Genomic DNA, 25,392 nt, shown 5'->3' with positions numbered 1-25,392 from the left:
GATGACCAGGATGGAGGCACGAGCTGTCCCACGCAGGCTCTTGCTGTCGGCGGTGTCGGATCCGGACTTGGAATCAACAGGCCTTGGCAAAGGCAACCCACGCGGTGAGTGGAAACGGCGTCTGGTGCGGACCAGGAAGGTCCGGGGTGCTCCTCTTTTGGAAGGGAGCAAGGGCCAGTCTGGAGCAACCAGACCAGCGGTGGGGATTTTGTGGATCGTCATCTAGGAGGCCACTAGCCAGCCGGCAGTGACCAGACAACGCGTCGAGCAGCAACCAAGCAAAAGGGCCCCACGCAAATCTCGTGGATGCTGGAGGGCTGGTCTTCGGTGCAGGAGCTGCTCAGGGCTGGGGCTTTCTCAGTCCCCAAAGCACTTACTCGAGGATGCCTCTGAAGTCGTGCTGGAAGCGAAGTGCAGTTGCTTCAAGATGGCCGGTCCCACGTGTCTCGTCGCACCCACGGATCTCAGCTGTGCTGCAGATGTAGGTTGAGGTCGGAGAGGTCTGGAAGTCCGGATCTCGTCGGGCTCCGAAGTCTGGTTCCGGCAGGAAGGACGACAAAGTGAACCGCTAGGACGCTTGATGGTGCCTGCAGTTGCAGGGTGGACACTCCTTGCCCACAAGGGAGATTCTTCAGTCTTCTGGGGAGCAGAACGTCGAAGTCCAGAGTTTCTTCTTTGTAGAGTTGTTCAGGATAATCTAACTTGGAATGGGACCAGCTCCTACCTTTATCCTGCTAAAGTGGGCTGTTCTGGTGACTAGGTCCCTCCCATGGGTGGGACCAGGAAGGGGGTGGTTACACCCGCTATCCTTTGTCCGTTTTCGCGCCAGAGCTGGGGCTGGAGTGCCCCAGCAACTGGTTTGAACCGGGGCATGCACAGGGGACACCTTGTGTGCCCCAGGCAGGTCTCATTCCTTTCAGCCCTCCCTACCTCAATACACAAAATCCTGTCTAGGGTGGTGCTAGCACCTCCCAAGGCAGGAAACCCTTTGTTCAGGCCTCCCTCACTGGAAGGACTCCCAGCAGCAGGAGGTCAGACTTGTGTCTGTGGTTGCAGCATCCATTTTGTGATGCTGAGGCTTCGTTTAACTTTAACCGGGGTTCACAGTTACATACATGTCGTGTCCCTCTAAAAGGGTGGAATGCTACCCCCGTCGCCAGAACTGGCGAGGGGGTAGTATTCCAATTCGTATGACACCTTACTCGACATGTTTTGATAATGCTATACCAAAGTTAGCAATAACCGCGAGGATTATAATGCACTTAAGAGTATATGGTATAGAGTTATCATGGAACAGCTATAAGTACTTGGTTCCGCAAGCTGCCGACAGGCTCAGCTCGTGCTAGAGCACCATCTCACATAATTCCAAGCACTCTGCCTTCAGGATTGATAAGGCCTGCCATAGGAGTGACTGATAGGAATACATGTGTCCGTTTTGGGGTTAGATATAGGTATACTATATCTACAGCAAAGGGTGATTACACCACCTTGCCCCAGCTGTCTTACCAGCCAGTTGTGTCTGTTCAGATGGCCAGCCAGGGGTGGCATAATACATGTTTCAGCCCCTGGTAGGCCTTGGGTTCACCTATGCTCTGGGTACCTAAGGTACACTGTACAGGGGCTGATAAGGTGTCCCAATACCAATTGGTAAATGCACCTAAAGTACATGGATGTCAATTTAGAGAGAGAACAGCTAGGCTGTGGGTCTCATTAGCAGGGCCACAGCCAGGGAAAGTCGTAAACCAGTGAAGCAAAAAGCAAACATCTGGGGTGACCATAGGATTGCAGACCCTACTCTCCTACAAAGGGGTCAACTTTCTCTCTCCTGTACCAAATGCAAAACCTCTTCCATTTGAGGCGGTAAGTTCTGTTCATGGAAGGAGCTCTCGCCTGGGAGAGGACTTCCTTAATTTCGTTTGAGATGGGGAGATTCATAAATTCTCGCTGCTCAGGAGCCATGCGGTCAGGTGTAATGACTGTGGATCTGGATGCCAAACCTGTCCTTCGGGCATTGTGAAGAGATCTGGAATAGTCCTCAAGGGGAGAGGAGGAGCTAGCAACAACAGATGGAGCTCCGTGTACCAGAACTGTCTCAGCCAAGCAGGGGTTATTAAGATCATTCTGCATGGTTCCACTTTGATCTTCCTGATAAGCCTCGGGATCAGTGGGATGGGAGGGGGAAGGCGTAGACAAATGTCCTTGACCAGGCTATCGAAAGCGCATTCCCCAATGATCCTCGGTGGTGAAGCCTGCTTGCATAAGACCGGCATTTTTTTTGGTTGGCGTGGCAAAGAGATCTATTGCTGGACTGCCCCACAGGCGGAAGACCTCTTCTAAAACTCGCTGGTTCAAGTCCCACTCGTGACTGACTGAGGATAACCTGCTCAGGCTGTCGGCATTCTCGTTTAGAACTCCTGGCAAGTGTTCTGCTTTTAGCGACATCCCGTGAAGGATCGCCCATTCCCAGATCTCTTGAGCTTCCTGTGACAACGGAAGAGACCTGGTTCCTCCTTCCTTGTTCACTTAATGCATGGCCGTGATGTTGTCCGTCATGATGAGAACTTGTGATCCTCCTAGGCGAGGGAGAAAGGCTTACAGAACGCATCCTCGAGATCGAGTGTGGCCATGAAATCCCCCGGATTGATCAGGATGTCTTGAAGAGAGACCATCCGGAAAGACAGGGAGATGAGATAGGTGATGAGCTCCCTGAGATCTAAAATGGGGCGCCATTTCTTTAGCGTCTTCTTTACCAGGAGGAACCTGGAATAGAATCCATGTCCTTTTTGATCGGAGGGAACCGGCTCTATAGCCCCCTTCAGGAGCATTTGATGAACTTCGAGCCTCAGAAGACGCAGGTGTTTTGATGGAATGGCTGCAGGGGGCTTGGTTGGCGGCATCTGAGTGAATTCCAAGGTATGGCCCTTTCGAATGATGTTGAGCACCCAACGGTCCGATGTTATCTTGGACCAATTTTGAAGGTATTGGGACACCCTGCCTCCAACTGATGACTTCCTGGAGGAAGGTATAGTAGGAAGAGCCAGGAGGCCGCTATTGTCGCTTGGACGTATCACGTCCCTGGCGAGCTTGCTTTCCCCTGTTAGGCCTGGAGTAATTGGAGGATTGGCCCTGCCTTTGTTGATAAGGCTGGCGGTATTGTTGGGAACTTGAACCGTAGGATGAGTATCTCTGTTGTTGGTAAGATCCTCTGTAGCTTGTACTTTTGCCTCTGGACCCTCTAAAAAGAGTTTTGCGGTACTCAAGCGTACCCAAAGATCTGGCGGTCTCAATGTCTATTTTGATGTCTTGGAGAGTGTCATCAATCAATTTCCCGAATAGAGCTTCTCCATCAAAAGGAAGATCTAGGACCTTATTTTGAATCTCGGGTCGAAACCAGGTTGTCTTCAGCCACCCCTGGCGACGAAGGACCGCAGCTCCAGCCAACGAACGAAAAGCCGTCGTGGCAATATCCATGGCGCAGTCATTGACCTCCATTGATGTTGCCTCTCCTTCCTGCAAGACCTTTTTTGCTTCTGCTTTCGATTCTGGAGGAAGCTGATCCAGGAACGGTGCGACATCACACCAAAGTTGGCGGTCGTATCAGCCCAATATTGCTAGGGCATTAGCTGCCCACACCAGAAGACTCGCCATTGAAGAGAATCTCTTCCCGTCATTGTCCAATCTTCCTCCTTCCTTGTCTGGAGGAGTTGTTAAAGGAGCAGAGGGGTTGCGGGATTTTCTCTGTGCCGCTTGAGAAATTACCGAGTCCGGTCTTGGGTGGCCAGTCAAGGCAGCTGGATCATCCTTCGGCGCCTTGTACTTCTTATCTAGACGCGGTAGTACAGGGACCACCGTCGCTGGATTCTTCATTGCCTTAAGGCCTTCCTCCCACAGATGTTGCACTATTGGTATGGACCTTGTCCTTTTCCTATAAGGTTCCTTGAAATCATACAAGAAACATTCGGAGGCCACCGCAGGCATTGCCAACTTGAATCTGCCCGTCGCTCTTTCCATCAGCTGATGAAAACCCCCTACATCCGCTGGTGGGGAATCCACCGGATCCGGACATGGAGATGGAGGGTCCGTAATGATGTATTCATCCCATTCAGAAGCTTGATCAGCTCCATTATCTGAATCATGATCCTCATCTGAGGAATAATCATGGGTGTCTGCTGGTCTGGAAGGCTCTTGTGGAATTGATGCCTGTGGCTGAGGGGACACCTGAGCTGGTAATACAGGAACAGCCGTGGAGGCAGGCACAGAGACAGGCTTGGCTTGCACAACTGGAGCCGGAGCAGGCTCTGCAGCTTTAGATTTGTAATCCTGCAGCATCTTATGCAGGTCTTGTAGGAAAGAAGATGGTACCGAACCCATGTCTTGACTTGAATATTGCTGTGGTTGGGCAGCGTGATGATAGTAACCACCCTCTTGGTCGTAACCTCCTTCAGAGTCCGTATCCTGACACTTGACCAGAAGTTGAGAGGGACTGTCCGCATAGCCATAGGAGTCCTGATCATCCTCATCTGACTCATCCTCATCCAATAGCAAAGCTGGTGGCAAGGGGGTTACCCTCCTAGGAGAGGTCATGTCAGGTGTAATTCTAGTCATAGAGATAGTGATTCTCTTTTCCGATGCCAAAATAGTCGATGGTCCCGTTGACGATTAGCAAACAACACATTCACCCCAGCTACTTTGAGACGCAATGCTCCATATAAGGAAGCCTCACAAGCTACAGAGCAAGTACATCTGCAAAATTTTGTCCTTTTGCGTATTCTTTTCTTCCCACGGGGACCCCTTCAAAGTGGATTCTTTTGGGCGAGTTCTGGATCTGAAGTTACGACTTGAGTACTAACTGCTGTAAGGGATATTGAGCTTAGCGATACTTAGTTTAGTTGGTGTCTGCTTAGAACTTTGTCCTCTGGGAATCATTTTCTGCTACTAGAACTTGATTTGCCAAGGCAGACAATCTTTCAAACTGTGCAAGACGGACTTCTAAAAAACTTAACATTTGCTGCCAGATTCCCCTGTAACGAATTGCCAATATCTCCTTCAACCTTTCACCCGTAGCTAATCAGGAGCTTGCTAACAAGTAACTCTTACCCTTATTTTATGTAATAACTCACAGCTCAATTGTAATATGCCGACCAGGAAGTGAAACAAAATGGTTCCTTACCAGTAGGAATAGTTTGCAGCATGAAGAATTTTCGGGATTCACTGTGCATTATTCAGTCTTTTAGTGGTTGGGTATGGAAAAGTCTCCTTGAAGTCTTTTTTTTTCTTCTTCTCATGGGTGTCAGCCATTTGGTTTTAAACCCCTCCTCGTGTGATGCCAGACGTATGTCCTGGAAATCCCTCAACACCGCCGCCATTTTCAGATTCTTTTTTCTTCCTCTGGATGCAGTATTCTCTTGATTTGAGCTCAGAAATACAGATCTACTGGTGGAGGTGGGTGAGTTGCTTGTGAAACCAGAAACTTCTTCAAGCCGAAAACTACCCCAATCGGTATGCTTGTTTGAGCGGGGAAGGACGAGGGAGAGCTATAGACAGTATGTGTGTTCGTTTGTTTTGCACTTGGACTTCTGGGTGTTGGGGTCTACTTGATTCCACATAAGCATGCTGCACCAAATGATGGCCTACTTGTATTGACTTTTTAGACATGCAAGTCCCACCTCCCTGAAACCAGTTAAAAGTCAGTTATACCTATTGGGTGTATGTGTGCGTTGGGGGAGGAGGGGGGGGGGGTGTAGCTCGCAACCTGAGAGTATCTTCACCTGCTCTCACTACGGGACAACAGACCCAGCCTCTGCATTTTTAAAGGTGGATTTGAGGCACAGAATTAGAAGTCCATCTGCCTCAGCCCGACTTGGTCTTGTGACAAATGAACCCGTCTGTTCCTTCAACAGATGACTGCCTCCAAGTTATATATGAACACTGGGTCTTGAAGAGACCACACTGATTGCCAGATGACAGATCTTGATTTCGCTGATAAATGTTGCTGTCCAAGCCCTACAGTCTGCACTCATCTGTTTAGCCGATGAACATACGATAGAACCGTCCATTTAAAACTGTACATTTTGAAAGAAGTATCTTTATGAAAGATGGACGCGTTGTTCCACAGGGAAGAAAAGACAGACAAGAATTCCTAAAATACTTATGAGATGTAGGTCTCACAAATAAAGGAACAAAAACATGCACTAAACAAATAACTAGTTTAAAGTCAACTGATACTGCCTTCCAATTGTCCCAAATCAATGGAGATAAACTGGACACAAACTAAGTAACTTGTTTGGTTGGATTTATTTTAGAGATACCAGAGGCTGTGTGATGTACTTTTGGTTCCATATTACAAATAAATTGGTGTGTGTGCTGTTACCACGTCTTTGTATTGAAAATAACACATCCAATCAATGATTTGTGCTACATGCCTGAGTACTTACCAATACATAGAATATTAAAGCAGAAGCCTTGGTTGATGGATTTGTTCACTAACTGATCTGGCAAACTGTCAAAGCCAACGTGACCAGCAAGAGGCAATGTACGAATATTGTCACCGTGCTGCGGGAAAAAATAAAATACATCAGTAACATTTTATTAGCAAAAGAATACTTATCTACAATGTTTATTTCAAGAAGATAGCAAATAAGATACTACACCGCTAAACATTGTATAGTTTAACAGCCAAAAGTACAACTACTCTTACATGTAGTATTTGAATAAGGTACCGCAATTTTCAGGTTTTTTTTAATGAGAATTAAATCAGATGGCAAAAAACAATCAAATCGGACAAATAAATAGTAAAACCGTATGTTGTAGCTGCTTTCTGAGGTAAACACTGGTGGACTGAACACAGATCCATATTGCTTCTACTAATATCGACAAAGAGAAAACTGCACGATTAGTTTTTAAAATAGGTCTTTATTTAGTATGTATTTCCTAATTTCTAGCAGAATCAATGTATAGTAACATATGGGAGGTGATTGGCAGCTAATGGGACAATACATTGACACCACATTACAGAAAACAGTTAAACTGTACATATAAGAAATGTTAATATGTTAAATTAAGCCGAGGCACAGGGACACAAATGGGATTACCTAGAATCGCAGAACAGGGAGTCAAGTACTGAAGCCAAGATTATAACAAGCATTGGCATAGCCAATAGGTCTCGCCTTTGAGACCTTATAAGTAAAGTGTTTAGCCATGCAGCACATTATCCTGGGTGCTGTGCCACCAGGGATTGAAGAGCTATACAATTACTACACACTGGGTCATGCAGTCTGATTAAGGAATACATGCTTGCCTCAGGAAATATTTATGGACAGACAGAAAGAACAATAGTTACTTACCTGTAAACAGGTGGTTCTCCAGTATTGGTGTCTTTCATAGATTCACATGCCTGAATCATTCCCCGTCGTCGGAGTAGGAGTCCCACGGTATATAAAAAAGCAATAAAATGCCATAAAATATATAGCAAATATCAGAAATACCAAACCAGGAAGTAAGTAGCACCAGCTACAGCAGAAAAAACTTCCATACTCGTGACTATCCAAGTCATTATGTGTTAGTCCAAACTGCAGCCAATCAGGCGACAGCACCCACCAGAATGTTCTCCCCAGAGGCTCAGGCTCTCAGATTTTATCGCACAGGAGTGAAGTCCCATGCTATCCGAGAGAGTCTCTGGGGGAAGGCGGGCGGGTTGCATGTGAATATATGAAAGACACCAATACTGGAGAACCACCTGTTTACAGGTAAGTAACTATTGTTCTTCTCCAGTATTAGGGGTGTCTTTCATAGATTCACATGCCTGAATCAGAATAGTAAGCAGTACTCACATCATAACGCTCGTAGACGTCAGAATATCATATATGTATATAAATATATACAGTAGACATGCATAACAGTAATCCTCAATTTCTGAGCAAACGTCTAAAGAGCATAAATGAGGAGGTGGAAACAGAGGCTCACCTTATTTGAAAAGATTGCGAAGCACTGCTCTTCCAACCGAAGCATCTGCATCGTCTGCTGACTCTAGACAGTAGTGTCTAGTAAAGGTGTGCCTGCTAGACCACGTGGCAGCTCTGCAGATCTGTCGAAGTGGCACACCAGCAACAAGGGCAGTGGAAGAGCTAACTGCCCTAGTTGAATGTGCTCTTGGCAATGCTTGTAAGGGTCTACCAGCCTGTTGATGACACAAAGTCCAATCGTAGAGGAGACCCATCTAGCAATGGTCTGATTTGAAACTGCACAACCCCGGCGTTGCCGCCCATAAGCCACGAACAGTTGGTCTGTCTTGCGGATGGCAGAAGTTCTGGAGAGATAGAATTTAAGACATCTTCTAATGTCTAAAGAATGTAGCGCCCTTTCAGCCGCAGACTGTGGGTCTGGAAAGAATGTTTTTAGGACAACCGGTTCATTCAGATGAAAGTCCAGAGGCACTTTAGGCATGTATGTTGGATTAGTTCTCAATACCACTGAGTCCGTGGTGAACTGAATGAAAGGTGCTTTAGATGTAAAAGCTTGAATATCGCTGACCCTCCTAGCCGATGTTAAGGCTAGTAACAACGATACTTTCCATGTCAGAAATTTTAGGTCCACCTTATGGATTGGTTCAAAAGGGTGACGCATTAGCTGAGATAGTACGATATTCAGATGCCATGCCGGAGGAGGTTTCCGGACCGGCGGAAACATGCGAAATAACCCCTTGAAAAATTGTTGTATGATCCTTAGAGAATAAAGAGTTTGATCCATCTTGGCGAAACCTAGAGATGGCTGCTAAGAAGACTTTAAGCGTAGAATGTGCCAAACCTAATCTGGCCAGATGTAGAAAGAAAGGAAGGATTTGCTCTGGTTTTGCATGAATGGGATGCAGATCATTAGATTGGCACCATGTACAGAAACGTTTCCATTTAAGTTGGTAAGTTTTGATTGTGGATGGAGCCCTGGCTTTCGCCAGCACCTCCTGGCAATCTTGTGGAATATTTAGATGTGCAAACTCCATGTGCTGAGGAGCCAAGCTGACAATTTGAGCGAGTTCGGGTCCGGATGGTAAACCCTGCCCTGCTGGGTGGACAGAAGATTCGGGATGCGTGGAAGTTGGATTGGGTTGCATTCCGAGAGCAGGAGTAGTTCGGTGAACCAGTATTGCCTGGGCCATCGAGGAGCGATCAGGATCAACCGGCATGGCTGCTTCTTCATCTTCCTGATTACTTTCGGGATCAGAGGTATCGGTGGAAAGGCGTACGCGAATATTTGATTCCAATTCAGAGAAAGGGCATCCCCACGCGAGTCCTTGTGGGGAACCCAACTTGCAAAGTATGGGCATTTCCGGTTCTGGTAGGTCGCAAACAAGTCCAAGTCCGGATGCCCCCACCTCTGAAAGATGCGACGTAGAGATGGTAGATGTAGTTCCCACTCGTGAGTGCAGCCCCCGGACCTGCTGAGAGAGTCCGCCAACACATTGGCGATTCCCGGAACATGGACCGCTGACAGATGGATATTGTGAGTCAGGGCCCAACTCCATATCTCTTGTGCTTGTTGCGACAACCGGGCTGATTTTGTGCCGCCCTGCTTGTTCAGATAATGCATGCAGGTGGTGTTGTCTGTCCGTATTAAGACTGAGGCCCCTTGTAGAGTTGCTCGAAAGGACCTCAGGGCTAGAAATATGGCCTGTAACTAGCCTGTTTATGTGCCATCTCATTTGGATCTGGTTCCATTTCCCGCTGACCGTCATGCCTTGGAGGTGTGCACCCCAGCCTGTCATTGATGCATCGGTCGTTACTATGAACCTGGGCACTTCCGCGAGGAAGGAGCATCCCACTTGTAAGTTGGATCGGTGGGTCCACCATTGTATCGCTCGTCGCATTCGTGGGGTAATCTGAATGATATCCTCGAAGGATCCTGATATTTGGATCCACTGGCGACTGAGCTCTTCTTGTAAGGGCCTCATCCGAAGACGACAGTTGGGGGTGAGAAGAATGCAGGAAGAAAGCATCCCGAGGAAGGACTTGAACATGCGTACTGAAACGCACTTTTTTAGTAACAGTGCCGCAGCGAGTCGGTGGATCTTGTCCTGCCTGTCCTCTGAGATGAATACTTGGGCGAGGTTGGTGTCTAGTGTCGCTCCCAAGAAATTCTTTCTTGCTGCTGGCGTGAGGTGAAACTTTTCGAAGTTTATTGAGAAACCTAGGTTCTGCATCAGCGACAGAGTTCTTTGAATGTGATCTTGTGCCATGCCGAAAGAACTGGCCTTGATAAGGCAATCGTCCAGGTATGGATATATTTGAATCGATTGCAACCGAAGATGGGCCGCTACTGGAGCCAACATCTTCGTAAACACTCTGGGAGCTGACCGCAGTCCGAATGGAAGGACTTTGAACTGGAAGTCCCTGCCAGCCACTCTGAACCTCAGAAACTTTCGATGTCGTGGAAAAATCGGTATGTGGAAGTATGCATCCTGAAGGTCGAGTGTTGCCATAAACTCTCCCGCCGAAAGAAATTGGAGGATTTCCTGAAGTGTGAGCATCCTGAATGTAAGTTTCTTTAGGTATTTGTTTAAGGCTCGCAGGTCGAGGATGGGGCGCCATTCTCCAGACTTCTTGCGAATAAGGAAAAAGTAGAAGCCTTTTCCTTTCTGATGAGGAGGTACCCTTTCGATTGCTCCTTTCCTGATCATTGTGTTGATCTGGGTGAATAGCTCCATGAGGTGGGCTGGTGGGGGTCCTTTTGGGGGGCAATTTGGGGGAGGTTTTACAAATTCCAAAATGTGACCTCTGGCTACTACATCCAGGACCCATTTGTCTGTAGTAATTTTGGACCAATTTAAGTAATTTTGGGATATTCGTCCTCCAATTTGGTTCGGGTTGGCAAAAAGTGGTGGCAGGAAGCGTACCTCATTTCTTATTGTCTCTCCCTCGATAGTTAGATTTTCCTCGAGGTTGAGAGAAGTTGCCTCTTCTCTGCCCATAAGTTTGCTGCCGATATGGCTGGAATCTTTGGTTTCCCTGGGCGGAAGAGTAGGAGTGCTGTTGATTGTCCCCTCCTCTATTAGAGAAATTCCCTCTTCCTTTTGCTCCACGAAAGGAAGACTTCCGGTATTGCAGAGTACCCAGCGAACGTGCCGTTTCGGTATCTTTTTTGATGGCCTCCAGCGACTCATCAACATGCTTTCCAAATAAGAATTCTCCATCAAATGGCATGTCCATAATTCTGGATTGGACCTCCTGTCGGAAGGATGTTGCCTTTAGCCATCCTTGCCTCCTGAGAACAGCTGCACCCGCTAGCTGTCGAAATCCAGTGGCAGCAACGTCCACTGCAGCGTCAATCATTTCCGAGGAGACACACTCTCCTTCTTGAAGGATTTTCTTTGCTTCAGTTCGATCAGGCTCACTGGAGAAGTATTTGGCGCCCTATACTTCTTATCTACTCTTGGGAGCACTGCCGGTAAAGAATTTGGCTTGGACATGATCCTTAGTCCTTCCTTCCAGATAAATTCTATAATTGGAATGGTCCAACTTTGTTTCTGTGGTGTAGTCTTGAAATCGTACAAGAAGCAATCTTCTTGCTTTGACTCCATGGTTATCATAAACCTTCTTGTTGCTCTATCCATGATCTTATGGAATGAGGCAATGTCCACAGGTGGCGACTCAGATGTAGTAGGTTCTGCCGGAGAGGGCGTGTTTGCATTATAATCCTCATACTCCGACGATTCTGACTCATTATCCAGTTCTCCTTCCTCTTGTTCTTCATGTTCGGAGGACTCTTCCTCCCGTGGCTGAGGAGCTGAATCTTCCGACGCAGGTAACGCTGGACGTCCCTCCACCAACGGCACAGCAGTCAATGGTTGCGTCCGCTTAGAAAGCGGAGGCACTGTCTGAGGTCTTGGTGTAGATACTGCAGATTCACCAGACTCTGAAGGTGGGAAACGTCTGTAGTAGTCACTGAGCATGTACTGCAGATTACGAAACAAATCGTCAGGCAACTGCCTATCCGGAGCAGGCCTGTCAGCATGTGAAGTGGGCTCAGTGTCCTCCATCTCCTCCTCTACATCCTCCTGTACCTTAATCCGGAGGTCAGATGGACTTCTAGCTGCCCCGAAATTCTCATCCTCATAGGACCCTTCCTCATCGGAATCCAAGAGTTTGTCTGGTACCACAAGCGTTGAAGAAATAGTTTCCGTAGTAGCTCTCTTCTTTAAGAGCGTAGCTGTAGTTGCAGGTGATGGTAATGTAATCCCTGCTGTATGCGCTGACCAAACTTGTAAAGTGGTGCAGCTTGATAGAGGCGGCGTCGACGGGACATCTGTATGCAGTTGAATCTGTTTTCTCGTCGACGGTATCGTCGTCGACGGGGTCGTCGACGGGGTCGACGACGGTAGCTTCGTCGACGGTGGCTTCGTCGTGGACGAGGATCTCTTCGTCAACGAGGTCGTCGACGGTAGCATCGTCGACGGGGTCGTCGTCGAGGTCGTCGATGGTGGCTTCGTCGACGTGGACTTCGCCGTCGACGGAGATTTGATCGTCGACGGGAGGGCCGTCGACGCCGAGGGCTTAGTCGACGGTACCATTTTCATCGTCGACGGGGATCCAACCGTCGACATCATAGACGTCGACGAGAAACTCGTCGACGGTATCTTGGCCGTCGTCGACGGGACAATTGTCGACGACGAGATAGGCCTGATCTGGACATGAACCAGTGTAGGCGATGAAGCTGAAGACATGACAAGAGTAGGCTTTGGCGAGGAGAAAGTCATGGTGCAGGTAGTCGAAGTGGCCACCTGAGAGGAAACAAATTATGTTATCCCTGTGCACACTTGTCACTTAATTTTTATTGCAAATTTTCACGTTCTGGTCAGCGCTACTCCTGTTGCACGTCGTCAAAACCGTGCCTTGGTAAAACGAAACAATGGAGTGAGAATAGACCTTCTCACAAAGAAAGTGCGCTCAATTGCATGTGGAACGGTTTGTTCCCTTTCAATATCTCAAAACTAATTGAAATTCACATGACTCATTTCATTATGTCCATGGTTCAAACGTTTATTTTCATCATTCAAATAATGGGTATGTTCAACTTATTATTCCATTGGATTCATTTCCCAATCTTCAAAATAACACCCAATGCATTTCGGGTCAAAGAAAAACAAGGACCCTTCTTCAGGGGTCTGTAACAAAAACATACAGGACCAGGTTAATGACCTACTCGTTATCATGGCAAAACATCATATTGTACATCGGCATCAAGTAACAATACGTGCTCTGAAAATTGAAAACCCAACATTGTAACGTGGCATTTACACATCAGACATTAGCTCAAAGTGACTTAGAGATAATCTATCATTAGCTCAACGGATCAAAACGCAAGCAGTCATATACATTGAATTACTTCCAACATCATCGTTTACGGCCGACATTAAACATTGCCTTGGTGGATTTCAGCGTAAACACTAAACTGGAGGTGAATTCAATTCTAACGCGCTCTCGCACTTACTTGAAGATGCGGGACAGAATGCCTCTGCAAACATTACAAACGCCGTCAGCGGGCGACTTCATGATCAGTTTGGGCCATGGCGGGAAGGAAATTAGTTATGTGGATATGGTCACGTGACGGAAGACTGTCCGCGTCACCAGACTCCTAAACCAATCGACTCAAAGGCATTTTGCATGTGACGTAGTCACATGACGTGAGTGTCCTCGCTTCACGCTGCCATATTGGGTTCAATGTAAACATTGCGTCAAGTACATACGGACGTTTTCCAAAAAAGCCACATTGTTAAAGCATACAAAATAAACTGTGGAGAGAAGGTCACAATTATAAATATTTCACCGCATGATTCAAATGGTAATAACTGACATCGTAAAACAATTTATCAAAAAATATTAATAAATTCAGCAGATGGTTGGAACGGACACCAGGGGAAAAGGGCAGACACTGTCCCCAATGCTCGGGTAAATGTTATAAAAAGCACAAATGTTCAATCCTGTCATTCATCCCCACAGGATGTAGGGTATTTAGTTTTTTGATCCAAAAGAATTCTCTTTGCAGTCTCTGTTTGTTTATTGGGATCCATGTCAAGGCGTTGTTTTACCACCTCAAGAATCGTGCATCTTAATTGTGAGATTTGGTGCCGTGCTTGTGTCCAATGTTGAGCCACCGTAGATGTGGTGTTGGACAGTCTAATATTGCTTTTGTGTTCTGTAATGCGGACTTTTAGTTTGCGTTCTGTTTGGCCTACGTATACTTTGCCGCAAGGACACTTAATTGCGTAAATGATGTTCTTAGTGTCGCATGTAGATGAGTGCTGTAAAGCAATTTGATATCCTTTGGTTGGCTGTGTAAATTGATTGCCAATCATCATGTTGCCACAATGAACACAGTTCTGACATCTGGACATTCCTTTGTGTGATATTCTGGGTTTGCTGGATTTATTTAGCATTTCTTTGAGATTGTTTGATCTTTGGTATGCAAATGTGATTCTGTCATTGTAAAGCTCACTCAAATCCGGTTCTCTCACAATCAATGACCAATGTTGGTTCAAGATCCGCTTAATGCGTGTTGCGTCTGTGGAATATTTCAGTACACATACCGTTTTACTCATACTGCGTAGAACATTGGTCTCAAGTAGAGACTCTCTAGATCTTGCTTTTAATCTGTTCAAAGATTCGTTTAGAACTGTTTCCGGATACCCTCTATTACGATATTTGTGAGTTTGAGTCTCCAGTGATGTTAGTAAATCTGTTTCATTGCTAGTTATACGCTTCAATCTTGTGTATTGAGACGTTGGCAAATGTTTTTTTAATGTCTCAGGGTGGAAGCTCTGAAATAGTAAACAGGAGTTCCGATCAGTTTGTTTTGTGTGTACCTTGGTGCTCAATTTATTGTTGTGTATTGAAACTTTGACATCAAGGAAAGCGATCGATGTGTCTTCCACAGTGTATGTGAATTTAATCCTTTCATTATGTGTATTCAACTGCTCTATGTTGTTTATCAGGTCCGCTTTTTCACCTTTCCAAATCACGAATATATCGTCAATATAGCGCTTGAATACTACTAAATCTTTGGTCCAACACGGATTTTCCAGAATATGATCTTGTTCAAATTTGTTCATGTAGATATTGGCATATGAGGGAGCCCCCCCAAAGCCCATGGATGTTCCGTTGCACTGATTGAAGAACTTTCCTTGCCATTCAAAGTAACTATAGAACAAAGCAAATTGCATTAATTCCAAAATAAAGACTTGTTGTGATTCATCCAAATCGCTTTGTAACAAGCTCCATTCCAATGCTTCAATCCCCTCGCTGTGCGGGATCGAAGTGTAAAGAGATTCAACATCTATAGTACACAATAGATAAACTGAACCTTCTTGAAATTCAATTGACTGTAAAAGTTTCAAAAATGCCGTTGTATCCTTAATGTATGTGGCACATTTCTGCACAATGGGCTGTAAGAATTGGTCAACAAATCTCCCTATCGGTTCTGAGATGGAGCCGCAAGCCGAGACAATCGGTCTAAATGGAGGATTTACAGGATCCTTATGTATTTTCGGCAACATGTATAGTCGCGGTCTTCTCGGATATTTGACTTCAAAGAATCTTTTAGTTTTATCACTAATCCAATTCATTTCTCTCGCATGCTCAATTATTTTCTGTAAAATAGTTTGATATTCTTGTGTGGGATCTTGATCAAGGGGTAAATAGATGTCTTGATTGGCAACGTGAGTATTTACACTGTTGATATAAAAGTCGGTGTCCATCACGATAAGGGCACCTCCCTTGTCAGCTTTTTGGAATGTTAACTTCTTGTTGTTACTCAAATTGTTTAATGTGTTCCCTTCTTTGGTCGTTAAATTGGTTTTGGCAGGTTTCGCAAAAGGGATTTTTTGTACATCCGCAAGCACAGACCTCTCAAAAGCCTCAATCGTTTTGTGAGATGTAGGAGCACAGAATGTGCTCTTGGGTTTGAAGTCCTTATCCCAGCTATCTTCAACCATTGTTCTTGGTGTATCTTTGAAAAAATATCTCAATTTCAGGGAGCGAAAAAATCTAAATAAAGCTATTTCCGTTTCAGCCAATGATGATCTATAGGTCGGAACGAATGTTGTACCCTTGTTTAGTAATTTTTCTTCTGATACAGTTAGTTGTTTCGATGATATATTAATGATTAGGTTGTTTTCGCCATTTGGCTCCTCGTTCTTTTTGCGACTTCTTCCTCTGTTTCCTTTTCCCCGTCTATTACATGAGGGGGAGCGTTTGCTGCTGGGCTTGTCTCTAAAAAAGAAACCTGTTTTGTGGCGCTCTGTTGTTGTTTTTGAACTTGTTGCGCCGGTCTTCTAGATTGTGACATCTGAGAATCTGAAACGATACTCTCCTGTGAGGATGTGGACGTGGTTTTTCGAAAAATGGTACCAAATCCTTAATAAATGCTCATTAGACTTGATCCTATTAATTGTCGAAGAATTATCAAAGGTCCTAACTGAATTAGAAGACGAGATCAAAAACTTGAAATCAGAAATTAATAAAATTCCGGATTTAGACAAAACACTTGAAGACATCAACGCAAAACTTAATCGATACGCAAAAGAAGAAAACTAACGAAAAGTACGCAAGTACCGCCGTGACACCATAGACTACAAGTTAGAGGAAGTTTACACGTGGGCCGAAATTTATAATCAAAAGAAATGGCAACCCTCATCTCAACCACAGAAAACCACGTCAACATCCTCACAGGAGAGTATCGTTTCAGATTCTGAGATGTCACAATCTAGAAGACCGGCGCAACAAGTTCAAAAACAACAACAGAGCGCCACAAAACAGGTTTCTTTTTTAGAGACAAGCCCAGCAGCAAACGCTCCCCCTCATGTAATAGACGGGGAAAAGGAAACAGAGGAAGAAGTCGCAAAAAGAACGAGGAGCCAAATGGCGAAAACAACCTAATCATTAATATATCATCGAAACAACTAACTGTATCAGAAGAAAAATTACTAAACAAGGGTACAACATTCGTTCCGACCTATAGATCATCATTGGCTGAAACGGAAATAGATTTATTTAGATTTTTTCGCTCCCTGAAATTGAAAATATTTTTTCAAAGATACACCAAGAACAATGGTTGAAGATAGCTGGGATAAGGACTTCAAACCCAAGAGCACATTCTGTGCTCCTACATCTCACAAAACGATTGAGGCTTTTGCGAGGTCTGTGCTTGCGGATGTACAAAAAATCCCTTTTGCGAAACCTGCCAAAACCAATTTAACGACCAAAGAATGGAACACATTAAAAAATTTGAGTAACAACAAGAAGTTAACATTCCAAAAAGCTGACAAGGGAAGTGCCCTTATCGTGATGGACACCGACTTTTATATCAGTGTAATATACTCACGTTGCCAATCAAGACATCTATTTACCCCTTGATCAAGATCCCACACAAGAATATCAAACTATTTTACAGAAAATAATTGAGCATGCGAGAGAAATGAATTGGATTAGTGATAAAACTAAAAGATTCTTTGAAGTCAAATATCCGAGAAGACCGCGACTATACATGTTGCCGAAAATACATAAGGATCCTGCAAATCCTCCATTTAGACCGATTGTCTCGGCTTGCGGCTCCATCTCAGAACCGATAGGGAGATTTGTTGACCAATTCTTACAGCCCATTGTGCAGAAATGTGCCACATACATTAAGGATACAACGGCATTTTTGAAACTTTTACAGTCAATTGAATTTCAAGAAGGTTCAGTTTATCTATTGTGTACTTCGATCCCGCACAGCGAGGGGATTGAAGCATTGGAATGGAGCTTGTTACAAAGCGATTTGGATGAATCACAACAAGTCTTTATTTTGGAATTAATGCAATTTGCTTTGTTCTATAGTTACTTTGAATGGCAAGGAAAGTTCTTCAATCAGTGCAACGGAACATCCATGGGCTTTGGGGGGGCTCCCTCATATGCCAATATCTACATGAACAAAATCATATTCTGGAAAATCCGTGTTGGACCAAAGATTTAGTAGTATTCAAGCGCTATATTGACGATATATTCGTGATTTGGAAAGGTGAAAAAGCGGACCTGATAAACAACATAGAGCAGTTGAATACACATAATGAAAGGATTAAATTCACATACACTGTGGAAGACACATTGATCGCTTTCCTTGATGTCAAAGTTTCAATACACAACAATAAATTGAGCACCAAGGTACACACAAAACAAACTGATCGGAACTCCTGTTTACTATTTCAGAGCTTCCACCCTGAGACATTAAAAAAACATTTGCCAACGTCTCAATACACAAGATTGAAGCGTATAACTAGCAATGAAACAGATTTACTAACATCACTGGAGACTCAAACTCAAAAATATCGTAATAGAGGGTATCCGGAAACAGTTCTAAACGAATCTTTGAACAGAGTAAAAGCAAGATCTAGAGAGTCTCTACTTGAGACCAATGTTCTACGCAGTATGAGTAAAACGGTATGTGTACTGAAATATTCCACAGACGCAACACGCATTAAGCGGATCTTGAACCAACATTGGTCATTGATTGTGAGAGAACCGGATTTGAGTGAGCTTTACAATGACAGAATCACATTTGCATACCAAAGATCAAACAATCTCAAAGAAATGCTAAATAAATCCAGCAAACCCAGAATATCACACAAAGGAATGTCCAGATGTCAGAACTGTGTTCATTGTGGCAACATGATGATTGGCAATCAATTTACACATCCAACCAAAGGATATCAAATTGCTTTACAGCACTCATCTACATGCGACACTAAGAACATCATTTACGCAATTAAGTGTCCTTGCGGCAAAGTATACGTAGGCCAAACAGAACGCAAACTAAAAGTCCGCATTACAGAACACAAAAGCAATATTAGACTGTCCAACACCAAATCTACGGTGGCTCAACATTGGACACAAGCACGGCACCAAATCTCACAATTAAGATGCACGATTCTTGAGGTGGTAAAACAACGCCTTGACATGGATCCCAATAAACAAACAGAGACTGCAAAGAGAATTCTTTTGGATCAAAAAACTAAATACCCTACATCCTGTGGGGATGAATGACAGGATTGAACATTTGTGCTTTTTATAACATTTACCCGAGCATTGGGGACAGTGTCTGCCCTTTTCCCCTGGTGTCCGTTCCAACCATCTGCTGAATTTATTAATATTTTTTGATAAATTGTTTTACGATGTCAGTTATTACCATTTGAATCATGCGGTGAAATATTTATAATTGTGACCTTCTCTCCACAGTTTATTTTGTATGCTTTAACAATGTGGCTTTTTTGGAAAACGTCCGTATGTACTTGACGCAATGTTTACATTGAACCCAATATGGCAGCGTGAAGCGAGGACACTCACGTCATGTGACTACGTCACATGCAAAGGGCCTTGGAGTCGATTGGTTTAGGAGTCTGGTGACGCGGACAGTCTTCCGTCACGTGACCATATCCACATAACTAATTTCCTTCCCGCCATGGCCCAAACTGATAATGAAGTTGCCCGCTGACGGCGTTTGTAATGTTTGCAGAGGCATTCTGTCCCGCATCTTCAAGTAAGTGCGAGAGCGCGTTAGAATTGAATTCACCTCCAGTTTAGTGTTTACGCTGAAATCCACCAAGGCAATGTTTAATGTCGGCCGTAAACGATGATGTTGGAAGTAATTCAATGTATATGACTGCTTGCGTTTTGATCCGTTGAGCTAATGATAGATTATCTCTAAGTCACTTTGAGCTAATGTCTGATGTGTAAATGCCACGTTACAATGTTGGGTTTTCAATTTTCAGAGCACGTATTGTTACTTGATGCCGATGTACAATATGATGTTTTGCCATGATAACGAGTAGGTCATTAACCTGGTCCTGTATGTTTTTGTTACAGACCCCTGAAGAAGGGTCCTTGTTTTTCTTTGACCCGAAATGCATTGGGTGTTATTTTGAAGATTGGGAAATGAATCCAATGGAATAATAAGTTGAACATACCCATTATTTGAATGATGAAAATAAACGTTTGAACCATGATCACCTGAGAGGAAACACAGTCCTTTTTTGACGTTGAAATTGTCAATAGTGGCACCTGAGGAGGCGTTGTTTTTGAAGATTTCTTGGGAACTGATTTTGTCCCAGACTTCTTAGAGGGCGTTGAATCCCCTTTAGTAGGTGGGAGAGTTTTACTCGAAGTACTAGGCCCAGGAGCATCCTGAGAGGATTTAGACTTCTTAGCCACCTTAGCCCTTAGAGATGAAACTTCAGTTTCAGCCTTCCTCTTAGTAGAAAGAAATGAAGAGCCAGAGGCACAGCTTCCTACCTCCGACACGGGGTCATCCTTGTCCTTGAGTCTGTTGAGCCACAATAGCAGTCGTCCTTCTCTATCCTTGATGGTTTTAGGGGGGGGGGAAGGTCCGGCAGATCTTGCACTCCTTGACCTTATGGTCAGGATAAAGGCAATATAGACATTTCTTGTGGGGATCTTCCTTGAAAAGTCTTGGCTTCCCACAAGAATCACAGGCCCTGAACAGGGATTTAGTAAAGCTAAAGTAGACATCTGAAAAAACTTGAAGAAACAATGATGTAGAAGAAAAAACTGAGCAGAGCTCAGGGAGACTCCCTTCACACGACGTGCGGTAGAAAATTTGAGAGCCTGAGCCTCTGGGGAGAACATTCTGGTGGGTGCTGTCGCCTGATTGGCTGCAGTTTGGGCTAACACATAATGACTTGGATAGTCACGAGTATGGAAGTTTTTTCTGCTGTAGCTGGTGCTACTTACTTCCTGGTTTGGTATTTCTGATATTTGCTATATATTTTATGGCATTTTATTGCTTTTTTATATACCGTGGGACTCCTACTCCCACGACGGGGAATGATTCAGGCATGTGAATCTATGAAAGACACCCCTAATACTGGAGAAGAAAAGCCTCCATCCAAGTCAGCAGCACTATAACATTCTGTGTGGAACTGCATCACTAGAGTATCGAACAGCATATGAAAACAAGCACTTGCAATGTAATAGGTCTCGCGAGTTTAAGCTATTGGCATTATAAATGACAATGCCTTTTCTTTGTTTTCGAAACAAAAACAAAAATAAAAGGCATAGTTATTTGCAATGTCAATAGCTCAAACCGCGTAAATGCGAGAACCAATGCATTGCAAATGCTTGTTCAATTGTGCCTTAGTGCACATTCTTTACAGAGGGCATACTGGTGTGTGCCTTTTCTGATGCACGTATTAGTGTGCACTCTTCCCAGGGTGCACCTTTCTACTTCACGTTGGTATATGCATTTTGCACACTGGTGAGTGCGTGTTCTAATGCACAGCAGTGTGCACTCTTGACACTGCACCTTCCGACCGCACTTTGGTGTGCGTGTTGAACATTGGAGTATTTGTGTTCCAATGCACACGCCAGTGTGCACTCTTGACATGGCACGCCTTCCTACTGCCCTTCTGTGTGTGCGTGTTGCATACTGGTGAGTGTGTGTCCTAATGTACAACACAGTGTGCCCTTTGGCACGGGACAGTTTCCTATTGCACACCGGTGTGTGTTGCACATTGATGGGTCCGTGTACACTCGACACAGTGTATATTACTACTGCATATTGGGTGCAGTTTTGCACTACACATCACCACGCATACTTTTCTACCACGCATACTTTCCTACCACACATCATTACGTGCACTCCAGGATTAGAGCTCTGAAGAGAATCCTACACATTGAACAGTGAGTGTGGTTGCTTGTATGGGACACTGCTTCTTTTGGGGAGGCCTGCTGGGGCGGGGTGCGGCGCGGCTATCCAAGTATCTATCACTAAAGCACTCTACTCCCCATCTATACCAACGAAAAGGGTGATGGAGAGATGCGGAGGTCAGAGGGTAAACTCCACGACTGCCGGGCGTCCTAACAGTAAACCTACAAGAGAAAAATAGAGACCGGAAAGGCAAGAGAGAGAGAGAGAGAGAGTGACAGAGAGAAAGAAAGAGAGAGATAGTGACTGAGAAATAGTGAGGGATGCAAGAGCGCTGCACTGGAAGAAAGAAGACTGGAGGTGCCCGTCTGTGCCCGTCCCGGTGAGTGACATCCGCCCTGCAGTGGGTTCGGGCCAAAGAAATGAGTGCCGTGACAGAAGCAGGCCAAAGGCAGGGCTCGCTGGGAGAGACAAAGGTACCTTACAGCACTCGGCAAGGGACGGTGAAAGTGCCCACGTGGAGCTCTACATATGTGAGTCAGATATAGGAGAGTTCACTTCACCAGGGGTCCAGGGAGGTAAAGAAACCGAGACAGACCAGAGAGCTGGGCGTAGTGGATTAGAGGCAGGCGAGCCTCTGAAAGCTGGAGTTTGAAGCGTTGCTCAGCTCGAGTTCCTGTTGGAACCTCGAACCCATAACGAGCCACGCTTTCACGTGGCGTCTGCCTGCCCCACTCGCTCTACCCAGGACGCAGCGTTACAGAAAGAGCTGCCGATCTGAGTCTCGGAGTCGGCTCAACATCCCGGGTTTCTGGGCAAATCACTAAAGGTACACTAAGCCCTTCTCGGTAGGGTGACCAACCGTCCGTAAATTTCACGGACAGTCCGTAATTTCGGCCGTCTGTCCGTTGTCCGTGAAGGATTCTTTAACGGACGCCATTTGTCCGTCATTTTAACAGGGCACCGGTTGCCCCACCCTAAAGCCGGCACAGCTTGCACCCACCTCTTCACTCTGATGCTGCACCAAAGCTCCTCAGATACTCCGCAGCAATGGAGAGGCACAGCGGGATAGTAACCCTCACACCTCCAGCCCTTGATGAGCTGTTAAGAGGTGCTTCGAAGGTGACAGAGGGAGGGGCTGCAGGTTCAGGAGCAGCGACATCTATTCACATGCAAACAGCCCTGAATGCATCATGTCTCTGCTATTTAGAGGGGGGCTCACACATTCCATTTCTACCCAGGGCCCCAAACATCCTAGACTGGGCCAGATTAAACCCCTGATTACACCGAGGCAGCACGTGTTTCTCTTCACCGAGCTTAATTACTGTCACTAAATTGTAAGCAAACCTTGGTTCTTCAAACATGCAGTCTATAATGTAATACAATAAAGAAATGGCACAATCACACCCACACTGATTAACAAAGTATGGAGGAAAATCAGTTCAATCAGTTCTCTTAGAGTGTCTCCTGTAAGTACTGTACATCACAGTGGGGGATGGCATTTTGGACAGAGAGCCTGTCTTCTCGTTGTCTTGTGCAGGAGGGGGCGAGGAGCCCAAGATGATACTATAATACTGCATGCCCACCCCTGTGCCCACCCTGGTGGATCCTGTTCCCTCTCCTGTGATGCTCCTGTCCCCCCCCATGTGGTGGCTCCAGTCCACCCCCCGCCTGTGATGGCTCCTGTCCCCCCATGTTGGGGCTCCAGTCCACCCCTGCCTGTGATGGCTCTTGTCCCCCCCTGTGGTGGATCCTGTCTCCGCCCTGGGTGGCTTCTGTCCCAGTCCTGGAACGGCCCCTGCAGCGAGGGTGAAGTTCTTGATGGGCCTCTTCTCAGAAAGGCTTAGCTCAAAATTAATATGGAAAGGTGGGTGAGTAAGTAAGTGAAGGGATGGGTGAATGGCTGGATGAATTAGTGAAAGGGTGAATGGATGAATGAAAGATTGAATAAATGGATAATGAGAGAGGATGGAAGGATTGATGAGAGTGGGGAAGGATGGAGAGAAAATGTAAATAGCTGGATGTATGGGTGGAAGGGTCGCTGGATGATGGATGAGGGGAAAGATGGATGAGGGGAAGGATGATGGATGAGGAGAAGGATGGATGGATAAGGGGAAGGATAAATGGATGGGATGGATGGGTGAGGGGAAGGATGGATGATGGATGAAAGGAAGGATGGATGAGGGGAAGGATGGATGGATGGAGGGGAAGGATGGATGGATGGGATGGATGGATGGATGGGTGAGGGGAAGGATGGATGATGGATGAAAGGAAGGCTGGATGAGGGGATGGATGAAGAGATGGATGAGTGAAAGGATAGATGGAAGGGTACATGATGGATAGGTTTGCAAATGGTTGAATATGTTTGGAAATGGCTGGGCTTACTTATATACTATTGCGCAACCTCTGATGTGTCTGTAAAACGTACCTATTGTCCTGAAGTTTTGTCCTGAATTTTGACCTCCTGTCCTGAATTTGTGTCCTGAATTTTGACCCTTCGTCCTGAATTTTTACACTCACCGTCCTGAATTTGCACCAATGCCAGTTGGTCACCCTACTTCTCGGTGCAGTGCCGTAATGTGCTCTATTAATGTCAAAGCTCCACATGTTAAGGGAATACACTGTATTAAATTCTGAGGCAGCTTTATCACAGTTTGCGTTAGGTTTGGTGTAGGATTTTTTTTTTTTTTAAAACAGATTTTATCGACTGTAAAAAGTAAATATTAGGCAAAGCTCTGCCATCCAGAGTCAATTGCCCTCATCCATGTACCAACATCAATTCCAGTCATTTTCTATAATGAAGCATATTTGCAAACAGAGAAATGAAACCCCCCCCCCGCGCCCCCCTCACCCTCACACAACCCCCCCCCGCGCGCGCGCCACTGCACAAGATGATGCCCCCGTCCCCACCTACTGCGCTTTGGAAAGGACTTGGCTAGATGATGGCACATTAAGAACAAATTCGTAAACACAAGAAGAAGAATAGGCCTGCCATGGAGAGCAGGCGGGAAAAGGGAAATACAGCTTGTTTTACTCTGGTTGATTCCAGAGGGGCAAAGTGAGCATCACCAGGAGCACGGAGCAGCAGCACGGGAGGACGGGGGCTTGAGAGCAGGGGCAGGACATTTGCACCATGGAGAAGGGGCACTGGCGACCAGGGGCAGGAGGAGGAACAACAATGTAAAAGAATACGAATAACATGCAGAGAGAAAGCAAAGCAGGTATCGGGCAGACCCTGGCAAGCAGACATCGATTCGGAACTAAACACGCCCAGTGCAAGAACACGAAGCTCTGGACTGACTGAGTCCCGCTGCTGAAATACTTCCGTCCAAAAGAAACCCCCGTGGGTGAAAGGAACGCCGGAGGGTACACCTAGACTGCCGCACAGGATAATGACCCCCCTCTTACCTCTCGGAGTCTTGACAAGTGAAAGGGAGGGCAGGACCGCGCTGCAGCAGGAGCTTGGGGATCTCTTGTCTTCATGGGGCCAGGTGTTTAAACACATGGCCCCATAAAGATTAGGCCTGGGCGTAGGATTACGCTATGCTCGCGTAGTTTGCGCAACTACACAAATTGCATGTAGCACAGTGCAAAAACACATAGCGGGCATTTTTTGCTTGCTCGCGGTCCTCAACGCCAAGTTGGCGAGCGAGCAAAATAACATCCTGGCGAGACTTTTTCCTCATTCACGATCAACAACATCAAGTTGCC

At 45.6% G+C, this 25,392-nt stretch overlaps 1 protein-coding gene across 2 annotated transcripts in view; it reads right to left on the bottom strand.

Annotated features, from left to right (window-relative positions):
* The window catches only part of SEPTIN10 (septin 10), a 379,629-nt gene that overhangs the window by 260,388 nt on the left and 93,849 nt on the right, over positions 1–25,392 (bottom strand). For both annotated transcript variants that reach the window (XM_078658118.1, XM_078658119.1), the window contains one exon: positions 6,435–6,552. In XM_078658118.1, coding sequence (XP_078514244.1) covers positions 6,435–6,552 — 118 coding nt within the window. The remainder of the gene's footprint in view (positions 1–6,434; positions 6,553–25,392) is intronic.

The sequence above is a fragment of the Lissotriton helveticus genome, chromosome 8 (genome assembly GCF_964261635.1).
Source record: "Lissotriton helveticus chromosome 8, aLisHel1.1, whole genome shotgun sequence".
Taxonomy (NCBI): Eukaryota; Metazoa; Chordata; class Amphibia; order Caudata; family Salamandridae; genus Lissotriton; species Lissotriton helveticus.
This window is presented reverse-complemented; position numbering and strand designations above follow the sequence as displayed.